Below are 21,914 nucleotides of genomic sequence, written 5' to 3'. Positions count from 1 at the left end.
CTATCTAGTATAAATAAAACTCGTCATATAATAAGGAAAAAAAATAGTTCGTAAATCCGCCCTACAATGGACTTTTTTCTTTTTTTTTTATTTAGAGATGAATCTCTACTTTGCGAATTCCTCTGACCTTATATGGCTCTTCTGAAATATAAAAGAATTTATTATTTTTTTCTAATATAAATGAATTTATTTATGCTATGAGGTGCTGTTGTCAGTTACAATCAGAAATATCTTAAACTTTTACTTCTGATATAACTTATCGCCTTATCCGTATCAAAGATTCCGGACTCCACAACGAACGTTATCTTTGTTCTTTGGCTCGCGAGGATTCGCCACTCTTTTCCATCTTAAATATTTTAAAATATTCCGCTTTATAAACCTTTCAAATAATTAATAGCTGCACTTATGCTGACAGCGTACTATAAGGCTGCCATTAGTGCTTCATATACTTACTGAGAGTGACTCTTCGAAAGCAGCATACCATGACGTTACAGCGTAATTCTACACTTACACAATGATGAATGAATGCCAGCACCAAGTTCTTGTTGTTGCAAACAGTTAACATAGTGCCAAGAGTGAGACACAGAAATATTTGGTCTTTTATGGCAATAATCAGAGCCGGATTTACATACGAGCTAAACAAGCTACAGCTTATTAAAAGGGGCCTCACTCCATCTTCAAAAAAATCCTTTAATATTGTCACAGGTGAACAACATTAAAAAAAAGGTTATAGCTTACCGCCACAACAAATTTAAATCCGGCCCTGGCAATAATACTAACTCCAGTCCATGAACTCAAACCACGAACTGTACAGTCATGCTTGGTTATGCAGATAAGCTGTCACCAGCAGAATCTCCTGCTCATCCAGTAGCTTCTGTCGATCGACGTAGACATGTCTACCTCGATTCCTTGGAGGTGAGTATTGACTTGACACCATCAGTAATTAGTAGCTACAGCTTGTTGAGGGCATGTGCATTATAACTGCGCACTACATCCATATTTTTATTGAGTGCGTTAGCATATATGCATAATACGCCTATTGTCTTCACCATGTCCGTCCGTCTGCATGTAGCAATCGGGCTTCCAGTGCATGGATTTACATGAAATTGTCTTTTAGAGAATTTTCGAGCCATTCCACATTTCATTAAAATCGCAACGATAGAAATCGGACAATTATTATTATTTATTATTATATACACCGATGAGCCAAAACATTATGACCAACTACCTAATATGATGGTCCTCCACGTGCAGCCAAAACAGCTCGTACCCAGTGAGGCATGGAAGCTACAAGATTTCTAAATGTGTCTTGTGGTATCTGGTACCAACACGTAACCAGCAGATCCCTTAACTCAGAGGTTCCCAAACTTTCTCGGTTCACGGCGCCCTTAGTGTTCCAGTAATTTTTTTCACGGCACCCCTATGCCAAAAGAAATACCTAACACAGTGGTTTTCGACCTTTCAATATATATCTGTATAATATAAAGAATAAAATTATTATACATCTGTATAATAATTTTATTCTTTTTATAGAGGTACTAAATAAAGATCGATTATAGATCACAAAATTAAAAAGACACGGTACGATGGATACCGTACACATTTTTATAATGAAATAAATATACAATTTTTTTTTAAAAATAATAATAATAATAAATTTAAGTAACTTAAACCCAAATTACACGGTACCCCAGGAATGTTGTTGCGGCACTCTGGTTGAAAACCACTGCTTTAACTACTGTAAGGTCAGTGGTTGAGACACCGCAGAACGGAGTTGCGGCTCCAACACAAACCACAAGCTCGATGGGATTGATGTCTGGGGAATTTGGAGGCCAGGGCAAGTCTTCCTCGTGTTCCGCGAACCATTCTCGAACAATCCGGGAGGTGTGGCATGGCGCATTATCCTGCTGAAAGACAGCAACAGACCGTTGCCATGAAATGGTGTACCTGGTCATCAATGATGTTTAGGTAGTGTATTGATGTTTAGCGGCGCCAGGGGTTTTCCCCATCTCCGCAATGATGTTTAGGTGTAAAGTGTATTTAGGGGCAGACGGCAGCAGGGGTTTCCCCCATCTTCGCGTAGTTTACTTAGTGTGGTGAGACAGATCACTGTAAAAGCCAGAGATTTAAAAGTGTATAGATCTTTATGTGTGTGGTGTCGTGTACCGTTGTTTTTAGTCGCCAGACCTCTGCTGAGGCCAGACATTACCCCACTTTCGCCCCGTGGAGGCAGACCAGGTACATAGTACTTTTAAGATTTACTCTGGTAGGTCCTGCCTCCTAATTTCCTGAGATTTCAGTGGCTAGGACCTAAAAAAAAAAGTGATCGTGTAGTGTAGCGGGGAAGCGCTAGAAGAAAGCCAAAAATGGTGGGCGAAATTGATTTTAGATTGTTGAATTTAGTTTGTGTGGGACATTCACTTGCATACAGGTAGAGTGGGGGAAAACTGAAGATGGGGGAAATAGATAGAAATATGGAGCCGATAGGTGTACGGTAAGGTGTAAGGTATATTGTTGTCATGCGGCCCCAGGGGTTTCCCCCATCTCCGCGTTGCTTTCTTTGTGGGTGTACCAGTTTCCTGGGAATGCCAGAGGTTTAAAAGTGTGTGGGTATTGTACCTGTGTAATGTCGTGTACCGTTGTTCATCTGGTCATTTAGCCGCTGGACCCCTGCTGGAGCCCAGCGTTGCCCCACCTTCGCCCCGTGGAGGCAGACCAGGAAACACCAGTAGACTAAGATTTACTCTGGCAGGTCCTGCCGCTTAATTTCCTGAGATTTCGGCAGCTAGGACCTAAAAAAACTTATGTACACATACACATATATGCACATATACACAACAGTGATACATAATATATACGCATCCATGCAATCGTAATTACTTTGGATGTTTGCATACAGCACGTGTGCATGCATTCATATGGCAGGAGTAGGGCATTGCGTAGGATAATTAGGCCGAGACTGGGCGAAGATTATTTTTTTGCTAGATTAAATTTAGTGTGTAGGGCGCTCGCGTTGTGTATAGATAGAGTGGGGGAGGGGAGGAAGAAGGTTGGGGGGAAAGGCAGAAGTATGGGGGACACAGAAGAGATTCCCCCAGGTGGTCAGTGAGGCATGCCCATGCCTCACCAGAAGGAAAGGTGGGGGTAGCAGGGGGCGAGGCGACTGGTCATCTCGTCCTCCTGCCAGGAAGGGATATTAAAGGAGAGCCAGGCTAGTGCTTGGCTCAGGCCGCCAGAACAGCTGCTATTCGTCCTTCATTCAGATTTTTTGTCTATCTTCATGGTTGCTTAGTAGTCCATCTTTGGTGTTATGCACATTTTGGCTTCTAGCCATTATGTGGCTAATGTGCATTCAGGTCCCGTCTTCTTCTGTACAGGGCTTCAGCGAACTTTGAGAAGGCAATGTATTCCTGTCTCCCATCCAGGAGGTGTTGTTCTCTATCTCTGGGCAAAAAAGTGATCCGAGTGATGAGTTGGCAGCGGAGGTCATCATAAAGCTGGCATTCATGCATGAGGTGGTGCCAGCTCTCCAGCTCTCCACAGCAGCAAGTAGGGTCATCTGTAATGCCCAGGGCTGTAAGTTTAGCCTTAAAGGCACCATGTCCTGTTAGCAGGAAGGTCGCGTGGAGTCCCGGCGTGAACCATGCTGGAGCCATTGGATAGAGTTTTCCAACGTTGGGGAAGAATCGTTTGGTGACTTCTCCCTTTGGGGAATTCTCCCATCTGGTTTGCCAGGTTTGCATGAGATGATTTGCAAGTCTCTTTTTCTCAGTCAAACGATTTGTGGTAGGATCTGCGTCGAAGCCGGCGAAGGTGCAGGCTCTTCCCTTGGAGAGTTCATATAATACTCCACATTTAGCTACTTCGAGGTCTAAAGGTAGGGTTCCTGCCAGCACCTGCAGCGCGTGGGTGCTAACTGTTCTGCAGGCCCGGGTTATAGCGAGCAGCATGGCTCTATGGATAGAGTCGAGGATTCTGCGATTTACAGCCATGGTGACTTTGGGGTACCAAGCTCCGGAAGCATAGGTAGCTATCGGCAGGAAGGCGGCTTTGTAAAACAGCTTGAGGGTCTTCTTTTTCAATTCCCAATCCCTTTTTGCGACTCTGGTAACAAGGGCTGTATAGCCCTGTATCTTCTTACGGATGTATTTCAAGTGTGCCTGGAAGCAGAGAGTGGGGTCCAGTATTACTCCCAGGTATCTAAGTTCCTTGGACAGTCGTAATGTGATACCATCAATCTTAATCTGTGGGGGTCTCCTGTAATCTAGGGCACCCTTGAGGAGAATGGAGTCCGTTTTGGTTGCAGAGATCCTAAGGAAGTGGATATTGGTCCATTCTTGTAGGATTTTAAGGGCATGATTTGCCTTTCTTTCCAGCTGAATTCTGCTGTTTCCCTCTATCATCAGGATGAGGTCGTCTGCAAAGGCTTGTGAAGACGCCTCTCCAATATCGGTATTTAGGAATTCATCCAAAACGATGTTCCATAACGTAGGTCCTAAAACGGAGCCTTGTGGACAGCCTCTGTTGATTTTTCTGGTGAGTATTTTATATGGAGCATTCACCATGATGAGTCTACTGGAGAGGTAGCTTTGGATTACTCGATAGAGGTTGCCTGGCATCCCACTCCCCCGGAGCCGGGCCAGGATGCTCGGCCACCAAAGGGTGTCAAACGCCCCAGCAAAGTCGATAGAGATAGCCAGGAAATATTTGTTTTCTGTGGCAGCTGCACGTGCAAGGACGTTCTTCAGGGCATCTACAGTCGACGTTCCCGGTCTAAAGCCGTACTGGTTTGGGGACATTAGGTTTGCCTGTAGGTAGTGAGCCTGTATTCTGGTTAACAGGAGTCATTCCAAGAGTTTACTGCAGACTGTTAGTAGGGCTATTGGTCTGTAGGAAGTTGGTTGGTCTGGTGGTTTTGTCGGGTTTTTAATTATGAGTTTAATATTTGCTTTTTTCCAGTCCTTCGGATAGGTTCCAGTTTGGAGACATAGATTGAAGAGGTTCAGTAGCATGTCAGGGGCTATCTCCACCACCTTCCTGATGATTTCGGGCTCCAAGAGGTCCGGACCCGGACATTTCTTACTTTTAATAAGGTGCGCAGCCGCTTGTAGTTCCTCTATTGTGAAATCCGGTTCCCTGTCTTCTGTTCGGTAGTCGTCATTCTCTGTGCACATCTTGATTTGTTGGGGTGTCTGTGGGTTTACATGAGGGTGGAAGGTTGCATCCAAAATATTGTTAACAGATGCCTCCCAAGAATTGGTAGCATCTCTCTGTGGTGTTATGGTGGTTGAAATTACCTCTCCCCTGGGAAGTTTATTAGTGGTTACTTTGTAGACCACCCCCCAGGGGTCAGTGTTGCCAGTGGTTGCGACCAGATTTTCCCACGAGAGTTGTTTACTTCTGCGTATGAGCGAGGTGTACTGGTTTCTGGCTTCTTTGTAGATTTCCCGTAGTGCATCCACTTCAGGGGCAGGCCAGGAGCGTCTGGCTCTCTGGAATGCTTTTCGTTTGTCCTGGACTTCTCTTCGGAGCCTCTGGAGCTCCGGACTCCACCATGGTACAGCACCTGAGGCAGGTTTTCTTCGTTTTATGGCAGCATTCGCTGCTTTAGTAATGATCGCTGTGACTATTTTTTGGAGTTGGTCAGGGTCTTGGATTGTTTGAATTGCAGCTTGCTGTGTATCTTTTTCTGCTATTAGGGTGTCTCTGAATTGGTTCCAGTTTGCAGTGTTCACCGCATATCTCTGCAGCATTTTTCTCTCAGGATATTATCTCTGGTCTCTGTTGAGTTGGAAGGTCAGGACCCTGTGGTCGGACGTTGTCCAGGCATCCTGAACCGTCCAGTCTGTTATATTGCCAGCAATGTTTCTAGTGGCTAGGGAGACATCGATGGTTGATTCCCATCGTAGGTTGCAGTAAGTCGGTAGTTGATTAGGTTGGTTTAGCACTGTTATCGTTGATGTTGCTAGGAATTCCTCCAGGCGCTGCCCATTCCTTGTCCCCTGCCTGTCCGGGGTATGGCTGTACCAAGCTGGTGACCTGCAGTTCACGTCCGCTCCTATTATTAGTTTCTGGTCAGGGAGGATATTTGTTACATGTTCTAGGTACCTTGTAGCCATCGTTATGTCCTCTCCAGGGCGACAATAAAGGGCTACGACGTAGAAGGCTCCCAGTGCTGAGATAAGATGCGCACAGACTGCCAAGGCCGTGCAGAGGTGAGTGATCCTGGTAGCTGTTATATCTGGGTTTCTGACCACAATAGTGGCCGAGGGGATTTCATTTTCAGGTTGTATGATCTTGTATTGTAGAGGGTATCCCCTTACTTGATTGGCGGCTGCGTATGGTTCTTGGAGTATGATGATATCTATATTTTCGTCGTCGGCTTATAGGGAAGACAACTCCAGTTAGAGTGGGGCATGCCCATGCCCCCACCAGAGGAGAAAGTGGGGACAGCGAGGCCATCTATTCTCTCCCGCCAAGGGAAGGGGAAGAACAGTGGCCGGCAAGGGAGCCAGCTCAAATTGCCTGTATGGCACATTGGCAATAGCTGTCGATTGACATCCAGTAGAAAAGCCGTGGCTAGGACAGCATCCCAGTTTTGGTTTCCAAAATGTTAGGATCATTTGTGGGAGGAACCCCATCGGAGATTCAGTCATGAAGGCGTGGTTGATTTCTACCGTTTAGTTTGATATGGTCAGTTCCTTTGGCATATGAGTGGTGATTTTTCCTTTGGGAGAGTCATGTTATGGTGATAGACGTTAGAAGTGCCCAGCACATGGATGACTGAACCCAGGGTATCCAGCGGAACATCGCCCAAAGCATGACACCGCCACCACCGGCTTGTTTTCGTCCCACATGCATCCAGGCATCATCACTTCCCCAGGTAAACGATGCACACGTACCCGGCCGTCCACATTGTGCAACAGGAAAGGTGATTCATCGGACCAGACAACCTTCTTCCAATCACAAAAGGTCCAGTTTCGATGCTCGTGTGTACATTGTAGGGGCTGTAGCCAGTGAAATGTGGTTAACATGAGCGCAGCCTACGGCTACGCAGCCCCATTTTCAATAGGGTTCGATGTACTGTGTATTGTGACACATTACTCCCGTCACCAGCATTCCAATTACCGGCGAGTTGCGCCAAGTCGCCCTTCTGTTGCCACGTACCATTCCGGAGAGCCGTCGCTCACCCCGAGCATCGATGAGCCGTGGTCGTGTAACGTCTCGTTGGCGGTTCGTGGGTTTTCCCTCCTCGGACCACTTTCGGTAGGTACTAACCACGGCTGGCCGTGAGTTCGCCATCAGCCGTGCTGTTTCAGATATGCTCTGACCCAGTCGTCTGGCCATTACAATTTGGCCTTTGTCAAACTCACTGAAGTCCGCTGCCTTTCCCATCTGAAGAATGAGAGTAACTATGATTAACGGAGCTCAGTATCAGGTGTTTTCCATACCGTGTCCCAAACGCGCACGCGCCGTAGTTCACGTGCAGTTGCTTCGATTTGCATAACGACTCGCTAGTCATAATGTTTTGGCTCATTGGTGTGTGTGTATATATATATATATTTATATATATTTTTTTTTTTTTTTTTACCGTCCTCATGTAATAACTGGACTTCCAGTGGATGGATTTTCATAAAATTTTATGTCTTTTTTAAGTATGTTTTCATACTTATCACATACGCTGTCCATACACTATATTGTAGCTGAAGCACTGGATATTGCTTTTCGCCGTGCGCTTGTTGGAGAAATGAATGGGCAAAACAGCGGATGCACAGAACTTAAATGTTTTCGGTTCGCTTATAACAGTCGTTTCTTTTTGCTCTAAATCATGAATTATTACTAACGTGCCTGAAATTTTATTAAAGTAATTGTTAGTAGATGATATGCAAGTCAGAAAACAAATGTTTCTATAAATATAAGAAATGAAAAGCAATTTGGTGAATTTCAATCTACATATGAATATCCGAAACCTGTGTATTGTTTTCTTCTTTTTTCCAGCAAAATTCGTGGATATGTCAGTCACTGGTAATCCAGCAGTCGTCTCTCTGGTCGTACTTCAGCTACCTCTTCTCTTCGTACTATCGGATACCACACAACCTTCTACAAGTTCAGGCAAAGAGATTCTGTCCTCCAAGTTAAAAAAGCAGCTACTTAATTTTGAGTATGGAATATTTTACGGTCATTTTTATCATTTGCCAAGTTCATTGCACATTGATGAAAATTAATTATATTCTTTATGAACAACTTTTTTTGTTTTCTGTTTTTAAATTATTAACGATTAATATTTACTTTTTACTAATGCGGTGTTCGATTATTATTTGTCGGACAATCTGTTAAGAATAAGTTCAATATAAGTAGCAGTTCTTGAACAAGATAGTCCAAAGGTAAGATTTCTCGTTTACGAAATCCAATTTATGTTGCTGCCACTCTTTGTATAGTCGTAAAAATGGGTTTAATGGCGATTTTTACTTATCGCTAATAATTGTGACCGCTCCATAAAAGAATTAGTTACTATTATTAATGATAAAAGCCCGCCCCTCCAACCCGCATTCTACGTGTAAGCAGCCATCATATCATATGTTACCGGTTACATGTATGCATGAGTCTAACTGGCATTCAAAGTACAGTACTCAAATCCGTGGTCGGTTATACTTCGTGTATACGCTACTGAGTCTAGTACTGTATTCACAAACACCGAGGTACAAAAAAAAAAAAAGTTTTGATTAATCACTGTAGGTTTAAATGATAATCTGGTAGCAACTGGCAGCGCATACTCTTACTCATCACGAAAAAAATCGCCGTTTACCCGTAGTAGCAGATACTTTTCACAGAAATCGTTAATTGTAACTGTGTAGTATCAGTGACAAAATAACAAACACGCCATTTTCGACTCAACTTCTGTAGAATCGAAAGTCTATCATATCACTGTCTCTTCCCATGCTAGTCATATATATTAAATACAATATACAGCATTTAACAAAGTTGGTCGAATTTTAAAAATTACTTGACATCAAATTTTAAAACATGAACTTCATAAATTCCGCAGTTAAACATCTTGATTAGGGCCATTTATGAATTCACTAGGAATCAAAATAATTCAATGCAGTGCAATACTAGACTCCCGCACATTCGAAACCATACGTACTTTACGAAATATGTACTACTGCGTGCACGCGTGTGGCTGCTGTAACAACAGTGAAGTTAACACTTATTTCTGCATAACTATAAACAGATTTTTTTTCCCCTTTTTTAATCATTTCCCACCAGTAACAAGCTGGTGCAATTGAGGACGAAATACAGTAGTGCCAAGAACGAAAATCGCTACACGGTCCGGGGGGGGGGGTATATTTCATCACAGAGTTGGTTTCATGAGTTCATTTAGCGCAACCGAGGTGTATTTAAAAAGATTAAACTACGATTCATAAAAAAGCTATTATATAATAGTCTCACTGCGTATTATTTCAAAATATTTCATTCTTTTCGTAAATAGTTTATTACAATCTCGCACGAATCTCTAGAGTAAAATTGAAAACAACTGTTAATAAATCACTTATTTCTACATATGCTAAGACAATTAATACATATTTTATTCACGAATACGACTACTATGCAAAAAGTAGGATCTGTAAGCAAGTTGAAAAAAAATCGATCGAAAATTGTCTTAAATTTGTGAACAGTTCCAGAAAGGATTAACAAACTGAATCCTATCTCAGAATTAAAGCGGGCCGTAACACATTATTTTCCTTTCCTGGACAGCAGATTCTAGAGGAAATTTATATTTAACTCTGATCTGGACACCTCAACAGATCCCATATCAACTTCAGTTAACAATGCGCCTGCAGGATTTATAAAAGAAATTTCAACTTTGGTGTCAATGACAAAAACAAGTTCAAAGAATTAAAAAAAAAAAATCAATACAGCGCTCCGTTGAATAATTCAAATATAATTCTGGATAGATCCACTCTAGGTATCCCACTGTATTTATTATTATTATTCTTTTAGTTGGTCTGACTTCTGGTTTCGTAACTTACGGTACATAATATTTAAAGATATTGAAGATCTCCGTATCAAGGCCAGGCCTGGAATTTGTTGCTTAATCTCCATATCATATTCTTGTAATATTACAATTTTAAATTTTTAGGATTATTACTTAAATTAAATAAAAAATCAAATAAGGTTTTATATTCACGGAGATAGATTTAATTTATTCAAGTAGAGAAAACTGCATTTATAAATTTATTTTTGTAGTTATTGGCGCATCGGCTTCTGTGGCCATAGTGCACCTCCCAAAACCTTGGGAGCACTATGGCCACAGAAGCCGATGCGCCAATAACTACCAAGCCCGAGGCGGGATACGAACCCGCGACCTTTGGGTTGCCAGGCAGGCGCTTTACCCACCCGGCTAGCCCGGTCGGCGCATTTATAAATGTTTAACAACTATGAAGATTATAAATATGATTATTACATATTACAAATATGAGGAAATATTTAAAAATTAAAAAAAACTTAACAGCATACACAGGACCATCAGGAAGAAAGATCCTAACCATTTTATAAATTACACCATTTTAGAAAAAAAAAAAAGTTTATGACCACTTTTAAAAAGTGGTCGACAACTTTTTTTTTTTATTTTTTTTTTATAATGGGTAAGTTTTTTGGCAATATGATCCTGGATTTTCAGCTAATATCCAAATTCAAAAAAAAATTATGATATTATAGAATTTGTCAAATTACATACATAATATGCACTGTAATAATCTTATCTATAAAATAAAAAACAATACCAACAACGTGGCACTGACACGTTCTCTGCATTGAGAGAAATAGTCGAATTAGAAGGGGGACAACCCTACTTATAAGAGGGGTCATGTTTTTACGCGACTTCGGGTGGGATTCAAGCAAAAACCGGTCGGTGGCCACGCCCAGGGGTACTAAAGTTTTACCGTTATTTAGGCTGCTGAATTCTCCGGATATGAATCCCATACCCTGACGTAGCCGAGTGGTCGCAGATAAAGTGCAATAGCACACGCTCTTTGAATTGACCATGGTTCAAGTCCACATAAGTGCTAAATACAACTAAAGATTGTATTTCAAAATCCATCACATGAAACTGACCTGGTTGTCGTGCTTGAGCATAAAAGAGAACGTCTTTGGGATTACGTAGATCGCCAGATCCGGCGTTTGGATTCTTCGCCAGGGATTCCATTTGAAAACTCTTAGTACATCCACTACGTTCACCACAGACTATTGTAGATCTAGGACGGAAAAAAAAAAGTTTACTTCAGGACGCAATCCTGACGACATCGTACAACATACCTCCTGCAACGTTCGGTACCCTTAGAGTCCACGCCTCACTGTGTGACAGACATAGTGGCGGTAAGAGCAGGCCATACCCAGTATTAGGTAAGTGGTCATAATGTTTTTATTGGACTAGGGTGTGTGTGTGTGTGTGTGTGTGTGTGTGTATATATATATATATATATATATATATAGAGAGAGAGAGAGAGAGTGTGTGTTTACAGAGCTAAGATATTCGTACTAATTTAAAAATTCATCTTCCCTTAAGGAAGAATTAATATCCTTATAAAACCATTTATATATGTTTCAGGCATATCAAAGACGAACTTGGGCCTTTCGGGTTTTTGTTTGGATTGGACATATCTGACAGAGAACTTGAATTTCAATACTTCAAGTAAGTAGCCTATATAAAAGGAGAAAATTCCGTTAGTTTTGCTTTCTGGTTTTAGTTTTGCTTTCCTTTAAGGTTTTTTTTTTTTTTTAATGATACTTCCGGAAGCCTCACGGCCAACCTGCTATGTTGCTGTAGTGTACGCGTCGGGACATATCCAAGTAAATTTTCTGTTTATACTCCGGCACGACAACCAAGTCAGTAGAGTTTACAATAAATCGTCAATACAAATATTTATCGTATTTAGTAGTCACGGGCTCGAACCCCGGTCCACTCAAGGAACGCGTGCTATGCACTCTCGCTCATGACCACTGGCTACATCAGGCCTAAATACAGTGGGTCCTCAATTTACGACGGTTGGATTACCTACCGGTTTGAAAAATTTCTAGTAATTTCCTTAAATCTTTTCCAAAAATTCTATTCCACGTTGCCCCACTAAAAAAATAACAGGTGAGGCTGCCAGTGCTAATGAAGGAGCAGCAAGGGCATATCCTGAGCACTTCCTGAGAGAGAGAAGTTCCCGTGGCGTATTAAAAGAGAGAGAGAGAGAGAGAGAAGTTCCCGTGGCGTATTAAAAAAAAAACAAGGAGAGAGAGAGAGAGAGAGAGAGAGAGAGAGAGAGAGAGAGAGAGAGAGTTTCCCGTGGCGTATTAGGAGAAAAAAAAAAAAAAAAAGGTTGAGATTTGCTCATCTACAGCAAACATACAGCAAAATCGATTGTTCTATAAACTGGTGAGAACACAACCAGACAGTTCGTCGTAAACACCAAATTGCGGGGCAAATGGGTTCGGGCCAGAGGCGTCAATAACTGCCGTTATGTGAGACTGTACAAGTCTTCTCATAAAAGCTTCTTTTGCAAAAGATTGCAGCACTCGGTAATTATCAGCATCCTGCACCAACACTGACTCTTGACCGGTGGAGAGATTAGGCACTGCTTTCCTAAGCCTGGCAGTAGAATCCGTATAGTTTGGGCATGAATACGGTACATATTGCCAGTCTTCAACCTTTCCACACTGACATAGATCTGTTGTTGACAACCTAAATTTATATAATTTCATGTTCATCAAACCGTGACGTCAGCAAGTATGAAGTAAACATATCCATACTGAACCAGACATTCATCTTCTTGTTCATCAATGTGTAGGCCTCGGGGAAGAATTTACTCGTAACACAGCTAACTGATGAAGTATCCCAGCTACATTGCCAAAGGGTTATTAGTTCATTCCAAATTCTTTTACGTTCATGTTTGACAACCGAATCTAAATAATTGTGATTCCAAAGAGTTCTCAGGGAATTTTACGTTTTAGTCTGTAGTTCAATCCTCTATAAATCACGTGTAAGTTGAGAGGCAGAAAACCGCCAGGACCTGAAGTGTGGCCGTTGAGACTGTGCAGCAGGCTTTCAGAACACATAGTAACATTATTCTCTGAAGTGTCATCAATTTAGCTTGAAACTTTTACAATTTTGACCCTATGGAACCATGTGCCTGCAGCATAGGCCACCACAGGGACAAACACAGCTGTATAGTAGAGCCTCAAGGATCGTCTGGAGAGGCCCCATTCATTTCGAGTAACTAACTATAGCATTGTCAAAGCGTTTAAATTTTGCACCAAGGCTTGACAAATGCGCCCCAAAATTCAATTTATGGTCAATAATAACTCACAACAATTTAGTTTCCGTGACTATAGGGATTTAAGCATTTCCAATTTTACACGTAGGTGGACGCCGGATATCAAGTTTACCCCCATGAACCATGATCTTGGTCTTTGAATGACTTATCTTCAATTTATTTTCGTGGGTTCAATTCTGCAGGTCTTCTAGGACTATTCTAGCTGATGCTTCCAAGGCAGATCTTGAGTTACCGCTAAGAAGTACTGTTAGCCCATGGCGTAAGCCATGATCTTGGTATTTTCAAATGTTCTCTTTATTCAGTCCTGTAACACCACGTGCCAGAATAACGGTCCTAAGTGGATCCTTGAGGACACCCTCTAGAAATTTGGCTCAGAATCTGGTTATGATAGGATCTGACGGTGACGAATCGGTTTGTAAAGTAGCTTTTGACAAGATATAACTGTTGAGGACATTCTGCAGACCGTAGACATTCAAGGGCGCTATCCCACCAAAGGGAATCAAAGGCACCCTCGAAGTCTATGAATATAGCCAATGTGTATTTGAACGGAGAGTTTTCAACGTGGCAAATAAAATTTACAAGGGCGTCCTCGCAAGAACGGCCTGGAGAAAAACCATACTTGGACGGAAGAAGATCTTTTGCAAGGAAAAGAGTTTAACCTTAGGGCAACTAGGCGTTCCAACAACTTCCCCAAATTGGCCAGCAGGGCAAATGGCCGATAAGATCTAGGCTCGTCTGGGGGATTGTTGGGCTTTTGAATTAATCTCAGAAGAGCAGTTTTCCAGAGCTCCAGAAAGTGTCCTTCCTCCAAGCATTTGTTAAATAACTGTAATAGAATTTCAGGTTTAAGTTTTGCAGTCTCCACAATAAATATATTCTCCAGCATACAACGACATTTTCTTATATTGATCTGCTTTATAACTCCGCAGCAGTAAATGGTTCCGAATAAGAATTTGATATGTACAGAGCTATGAATACTTGCAGAGTTTGCAGGTATTTACAGTTTGCAGAGCTATGAATACTTGCAGAATACTTGCTATGAATTTCAGTATCACAACCAGAGTCATCAATCGGAAACAAGTTGTCAAGTGTAACACTTACAGACTCAGACCAGTTTTTAGTCTCGACACCATTGTGTACAATAGTTCCAAAGACTTCTTGAGTTTTAAGTTTGTTTCTCATAATTTTGTATAATAGCCCCCACGGGTTAGCGTTCCCAGAGTTTTCAACAATATCGGACCAAGTTTCCTTTTTCCTAGCGGCAATTGTCCTAACATATTTCTTCTTAAGATTAATATACCAACTATGGAGTACCTCAACATCTTCAGGAGACAAGTGTCTATGTCCCTGATAAGTCCTACGCGCTTGGTGAACTTGTATCCTAAGGACAGACAAGTCCGAAGACCACCAAGAGCAAGTTTTCACATTAACACATTTCTTCCTAGCCGATTTATACGATGCTGTTATCAAGGTTTTCTGAACATAAGATGCACCAAATGCAGCATACATGGTATCAAGGCGAGGAGAAGCAGAAGCAGGAAAGTCAGTCTCTATGGAGAATTTAAGGATCTCCCAGTCAATATTATTTAATGAAAATCGTGTGAATTTGAGTACTGTACTTTCACAAGACAGTGAAGATATAAAACGAAGAGCTGACACCAGTAAAAGAGAGATAACTCGGTGATCACTGCACATAAAAGACACACCAATCTAAATCTAATCTAATCAGGAAATGACCTATGTAATTATTTACCTGCGCAATAGTGCGCGAAATTCTCAAGGTCGAATAAATATCACTGTAAATCTCCAGAACGGTGTACACCCTACAACATGGCAGCAAGCAAAACAGTGGGAAAGCAGTGATAGGCAGATGCCACTGCTTCCCCCCCACACTGCCCTCCTAGGTTGATATACCTAAAAAAACGTTCTTGTTTATACTCCGGCACGACCACCAGGTCAGTGGAGTTTACAATATCAATCAATACAAATATTTAGCAGTCATGGGCTTGAACTCCGGTCCGCTCAAAAAGCGTGTGCTACTACACTCGCGCTCTTGACCACTCGGCTACGTAAGGTGTTTTTCTCCACACCTGCCGCTATTTTAAATCGGGAACTCGTTTTCCCATTTTAAAACAGCGGGATGGAAGGATAAACACCCTACCTAAGCTAAACCCTCCCCCATCGACGACACAAAACAATCAGAAAAGGGAGGTGCCTTCACCCGTCAATTATCGCCGTCTTCCTCGCTTTCATCGAAGTACCTGCCGGTGTATACTATACTGCACTTCAGTCAATATCACTATGTAATTATTTACCTGAGTTTACATAGGTCACTTAGGAAAAGACCTTTTGCTTCGGGTTCCATAATACATGAGGAATATTGTTGCATCCGAAAAAGCAAGACTAAAATATTTAACTGAAATATTTACAAATTATACAAATATTTAAATATTTACAAAATACTAAACTACAGTATTTACAAATATAGAATATTCATTAATATACAAAAAACGTTACAATGGAACATCAACTGTTAGACAGTAAATTGCGTGCACGAGGTTGGTGAACGTTATGGAGGCAATTATTAATAATTAATTGCATTTGTAGTGACGTAATTGCCTCGCCATCTCCCATTGGCTCAAATAAATATCACTAGGAGGAAAACGTTTTTAATGTATAGAGAAATACTTTGTGGTGTCCCTTTTCTCATCCTCACATTGTACAGCGTGTCTTCAAATGGCTCTTTTGTAAATTTAGTGCGCCGAGAATTAAATATATTACGGAACACTGCTCTATATCGCGTCGAAGGGGTGGGAGCTCGAACTCTGCATGCTGCAAAAGTAGCTGACGAACATTTTTTTTTTTTTTTAAATTGCTCGCCAGCTACATAGTTAAAATTTGTTAACCTCAAATAAAAACATAAGCAGAAAACTCATATCATAGTAAAGTGTAAAATTTCACTGTATGTTGAAAATAATTTAAAAGGATATTATAAGAAATACGTAAATGCTAAATCGATATTAAAATGTTATCAATCAGTATTTAATTTATTGGTTAATACTAATTTATTATTTTAATAATAAATTAGTATTAAACTAATTTATTATTTAATAATTTATTATTAAAATAATAAATTAGTATTAAACGAAATACTAAAACTTTCAATAAAAACAGATTTCTATCGAACGAGCAGACAAGTCCGAGAAGTAAACAAAATGGTATACCAGGCATCGTCTGCTTTCACAGCACGGACATTAATTTGGGTATTTAAAAAATCCCTTTGCCTCATTATGCAATTACTCGTTTACACAAGTTTTAGCCTCTATTTCTACAAAATTTTATATATTAAAAATTTATGTAATAAATGAAAAATAAATATATATTATAATTCAGAATAATGCTTTATTGCATACAGTCATAAGAAATAACGAAAAAGTGTAATTTTGATTAAACCTCGTGGTGTTAATAAAATTCGGAATATATTAACTCTTAGAGATCCCCTAGGTGCGCGCCTATGCTTAAACTCGCCACTACCATTATGCATTTTTTAAACTTTATTTTCATTTCTTTTCTATTCATTTTTTATTTGCAGAATTTGATATTTACACTATTACTCTAGGTATTTTTTTAAAAATATTTTTAATTAGTTTTATCTATGTATGTTTACAGACTACACGACTATGATGATAATGACAAACTTGATGGCTTGGAACTTCTTGAAGCATTGAGGCACGTGGCAGGTGAGCGAAAAAATGACTCTGGGAATTCAGAAGGAAAAACTGAGAGCACAAGTGATACTCAAAACACATCTACAGGGCAAGAAGCTATAAAACATTCTCATCACGCTGAGGAAGAAGTTGACTTCGAAAACCTTGTTGGTAAGCATGTCGTTTTGCTGGGCTTCAGTTTCTAGAGTCTAGAACATGGCCCTCAAATCTCTTCAGTCCGCAAACCAGCCTACTCAAATCTTTTCAAATATTTCAAACCTACCACTCCGCATTGCTCGAACACTCCAATAGCCCCAGTGATGAAACTGAAGTAACATCGATTCTCCCAAATTTATTTATTTATTATTATTTTCAATTATATCTTTCTCCTCATGAACAATATTTATATAGCTTCAAGTATATAAACGCTAGATTTTTTAAATTATTTCCCCCCTCAAAGATAGAGTAATTTCTCTATGTCAGAGCAACGGCTCCGATAGTCAGTCCCACACAGAAAAACAAAACAAAAAAAAAAAATGTAGTTAGAAATGTCCTCTCGGTTCAGTACAAAATAGAAATGTCAAACCACCCCTGTTTATCACACACGAGGTTCATCATGACAAGGATTCGCGTAATTTAGGTACATTTAGCGTAATCATTCAAATTCGTACCTTTTTTTTTTCCCTTTAACTGCTCAGTTTTGCTAATTCATATTTTATTATTCTCGGTTTATCATTCTTTCTTAGACAAACTATAGAACTCTGCTTTTGACAGCTTGCCGAGAACTATTATTAGGTAGTTAAACCTTTCCAAGACTGACAGAAAAATTCGAAAAGAATCCATTTCACTTGGAACAACCACAAATGCCAACGCACAAAAGGCTAAATTAAGCGTCAAAATATGTATGCAAAAAATCGACCGTAAAGCTTGAAATATGCCACGGTAACATTCTATTTGGTATTATTAAGGCAGCATTTTTAAACAGATACTATTTTCGCTGAATCCATATATTACGTTATACTCATTTTCTGGAATTTTAATCCGAACCCTCTTTCTGGACCATCGTCACAAAATCTCAAACACTACATAAAATTATTTAACATAATCGTCCCTCCTTTCCGTTATCATGACTGTAAAACATGTTAAAAATGTAGAAAGTAATTTTTTTTCTTTTTTCCTGGCAGAAATTATAACAGTGCTTACCGGGTATTTCCAGAAGTTTATTGTTTTCTATCCATTTGCTTTATTAAATTACACCTTACAACATAAGTAATATTAAATAACAAAAATCCAGTTCGTTTTGAAATCAATAACATCAAGCGCCGCCATTGAAACCTTATCTTATGATCAAATCTTTTTCATTACTTAAATACTGTATTTCTTTCTAAACGAATATTTGTTAGAGGGCGCTGCACATTTGGGCGAAGTTGGCAGCCCAAAGTACGTACATTCTTCGTTATTACTTGTGTAATGTTGTGTTATTGTGGTTTTTTCAGTAATTTTAAATCGTGAAAATTTTATGCAAAAGTGTAAACTAATGTCTGCTAACTACTACCACAATGCTAAACAAACGAATCTTGTCACTACAGATGAAATGTAAAAGTTTAAAATAAAACTTTATTAAAAATTTAAAAAAAACTTTATTTATTTATTTTATATTTATACGTTTCGTCGGCAGTGACAAGATTTGTTTCAGTATGCTTATTACCGACTTACAAAGCCTTTTTGCTAATACTACCACAATGTTATAAGTCTTAGAAACTCTTAGAACCTTTCAGAATTAGAAACTTCCTTCTGAATACGTTTGATTCTCTGTCATTGACTTGGCACCATGGGTACAGAGCAAACAGCCATTCTGGAGGCGGCTGGGTATCGATACTTCAGCAGTAATTGCCATGATACGAGTTATCACCTTTGTTAAAGAAGACTACGGTTCTAAAGGTTGTTGAACTGACTTCTCTACGCTCTATTAGGCAGTAAGCAAACAACCATCAATCAATCTGATCAATGAATTCCTCATTATCATGCTTATTAGGCTATTTTAGAAGTATTGAATTCAAAATCAATCTCCACAAGTCTGCTCATATGGAAAAGTTTTCCCTTTCAGACTTCTCTACTCAATGTATTTAATTGGTTTTGTTCCACTGAGATTTAGGATTACTTTTTGACTCGAAATTGTACTTTTGCTTTGCAGATCACGTTAGCCAATTAAAAAATAAAATCTATGAGAATTATTATTTTTTTAATCTCCATGTCGTATGGCGCTGAGGGTGTGGTTATCAACGGCTAAGTCAGATCTAAAAGGACTAATTGTGATAAAATAGCCGATGTTGAACTGGGCCAATATAAAATGTGGATTCTACTGCACAGTCTCCAGGTCAGAAATGTATAGTAACGTAAATCTTATTCTCACTGAAACTAATTCAGGTTAAATTGCTGACTACACTGGCTAAAATGATCTTGCGAGTACGTCACGCACCTTCCATTTTAGATAAGATCGCCTGGCACCTTCTACCAAAACAAATTAGGCAAAAATCTACTGTCGGCCTATATTAGACAGTAAATACAAAGGGGACATTGATAATATAATTCTCTATTTCTCTATCTGATTTACACAACTGATTCAGCACTGTTTACTATTTCCTTAGAGAGGCTAGTCATAGACTTAAAGTGCATTTCTTGAAATAGAGCTTACAGGTAAATTCAGATATAGTATATACTGAGTGGCTACTTTATTAAGTATACGTATCCTTTTTATGAAATGGAGATCTCCTTCAATAACAGTATTACAAGTTCATACCATGAGGTATAAACACATGGGAAGATACGTAGGGATGTATGTGTGCAATTCAGTGCGAGAATGGGTCAGACGAAAGATTTAACTGACTTTGAGAGGCATGGTAGTCAGCACTAGACACACTGGTATAAATATCTCGGAAACTGTGGAGTTTTTACATACGAAGTTGTCTCGAATGTATTGAGATCGACCCAATAACAAAATAACATCCAGCCAACGGCGATCCAGTGTTCAGAGACAGCTCGTTGAGCGAGAGGCCAAGGAAGCTGACATGACTTGTGTTGAATAAGAGAAAGGCCAGAGTCAGTCAGATAACAACCCCGTACAACAGCGGTAACCATGATACCTTGTCATGGATTGTGGGGGGGGGATATCGCAAGTTACCACTGAACAGGGTTCCACTGTTGGTGGTGATGTAGGGCTTTAGACGTATCAGCAACTTAGGCCATATTGTGCCGTATGTAATATTCTGCATATTTCGTGTGTTCTGTGGTTGTTTTGCTGAACGAAAAGCCATGCTACCCTTGCCTGAAACCAACTGACTCAGCCACATCGTGGAAAAAATATCCATAAAATTCCTCTCATCATTGAAGCAATTCGAACTCAGATCTTTTCCACCCGGTGTGGGCAAGATGGTGATTTTTTTTAACTTTACTACCTAAGACAGCCAGACATTTTCAGCAAAAAAAGAAGGCATGGATCAGGAACATGAATACTGAAAAGCTCAAGATTGGGCAAATTCCCCGGTCTGACGAATCCCGGTTCCATTAGTTTCACGCTGATGGAAGGACCAGAATATGACGAAAACTATAGATCCATCCTGACAGGTTTCAACAATGGAAGCTGATGGTAGCAGTGATGGTGCAAGGAGTGTTTTTGTGGTGTATATAGGGCTCCTTGAAAGCAGTGGAGCAATATTTAGATGCCACAGGTTATCTGGAAATTGTTTCTGACCTGACTCAACCTTTCGTGGTTCATGGTTGTACTGCTTCCATCTGAGAATGAGTTCTTCTTACAGGATAATGCATCATATCCCATGGCTAGAATTGTTCAGAAGTGGTTACAGGAAGATGATAGTGAATTCAGCCTGCTGCAGTAGCTTTCCCATTCATCAGATCTCAATCAAGTTGAGCACTTACGATCGACCAGTAACCATGTGGCACGCTTTCGACGTCTCCATTTTTTTCTTTGAGGCCACGTCACAACGAATCTAGTCTGTTCTGAAGACTAAAGGAGACTAACTGGCTTTTGGTGGTGTACCTAATAAAATAGTCACTCAATATATTATTAGCTGTACCTGATGTATGCCATTCTTTACTATGTAAGATAATTAGGGTTTTCTGCTTGATGCGTAACCCCCTCTGGTCACTGCCATAAAGTATAGATATGTTTGGATTTTTTAAACATTTTTTATTACCAATACCTATTTATCTGATAAGGATTAGCTAACGAATAGCGACGGAAAAAGTCACCTTTTAGAATCCATCCATCGCCACAAAATCTGTAGTCCCTCACTATTATCCCTGAGACTTGACGTAATATATGGATTAGAGGGTATATAATTTTATATTTTTAATATTATTTTTTACTGTCCAGAACAGGCATTACAAGAAGTTTTCATTCTCTATTCTTCATGTACTTAACAAGTGAAAAATTTAAAGCAACTTCTACTTTTTTAATGTTTTAGAAACGGTGGATAGCATATTTCTCCAGGATGATGCAAACAACGATGGTTTTCTAGAAATTTCGGAATTTGCAGAGCGGAAACGAGAAGATATATTTGACGTTGACACTGGATTAAAGCAACATTAATGCCTATATGGGAATCCCAGCTGAGTGTAAAGTACAAAGACATTTCACTTTTATTCTCTCTCTTCTTGTCATTGGTTTCGAGATGGCAGGTGAAAGGGTTCACAGGACGTGTGAATCAACAACAAATCTTGGATTGGGGCGTTCTAGTTTCTCGAAGCTGTAATAAAGAAAATAAAAGATTTAATAGTACCAGTTTTGTTTTCTCTGTGAGTTCGTAAAATGTAATATTAGGTCATCAGCTAATTTTATAAACTTCAAATAGGGGACATATTTTTTTCT

The 21,914-nt window shown here is 39.9% G+C and overlaps 1 protein-coding gene across 1 annotated transcript in view; it reads left to right on the top strand.

Moving 5' to 3' along the window:
- Nucleotides 1-21,804, top strand: part of LOC150078122 (lymphotoxin beta receptor inhibitor-like) — a 32,021-nt gene extending 10,217 nt beyond the window's left edge. The window contains exons 2-5 of the mRNA XM_090384198.1: nt 7,999-8,161; nt 11,609-11,692; nt 16,989-17,197; nt 21,511-21,804. Coding sequence (XP_090240324.1) covers nt 7,999-8,161; nt 11,609-11,692; nt 16,989-17,197; nt 21,511-21,635 — 581 coding nt within the window. The 3' untranslated portion in view covers nt 21,636-21,804. The remainder of the gene's footprint in view (nt 1-7,998; nt 8,162-11,608; nt 11,693-16,988; nt 17,198-21,510) is intronic.
- The last annotated feature ends 110 nt before the right edge of the window (nt 21,805-21,914 follow it).

This window comes from Mastigoproctus giganteus, chromosome 11, assembly GCF_048544385.1.
Source record: "Mastigoproctus giganteus isolate SK-2022 chromosome 11, ASM4854438v1, whole genome shotgun sequence".
Lineage (NCBI taxonomy): Eukaryota > Metazoa > Arthropoda > Arachnida > Uropygi > Thelyphonidae > Mastigoproctus > Mastigoproctus giganteus.
The sequence above is the reverse complement of the archived record's forward strand: the minus strand, read 5'-3'. Positions and strand labels throughout refer to the sequence as shown.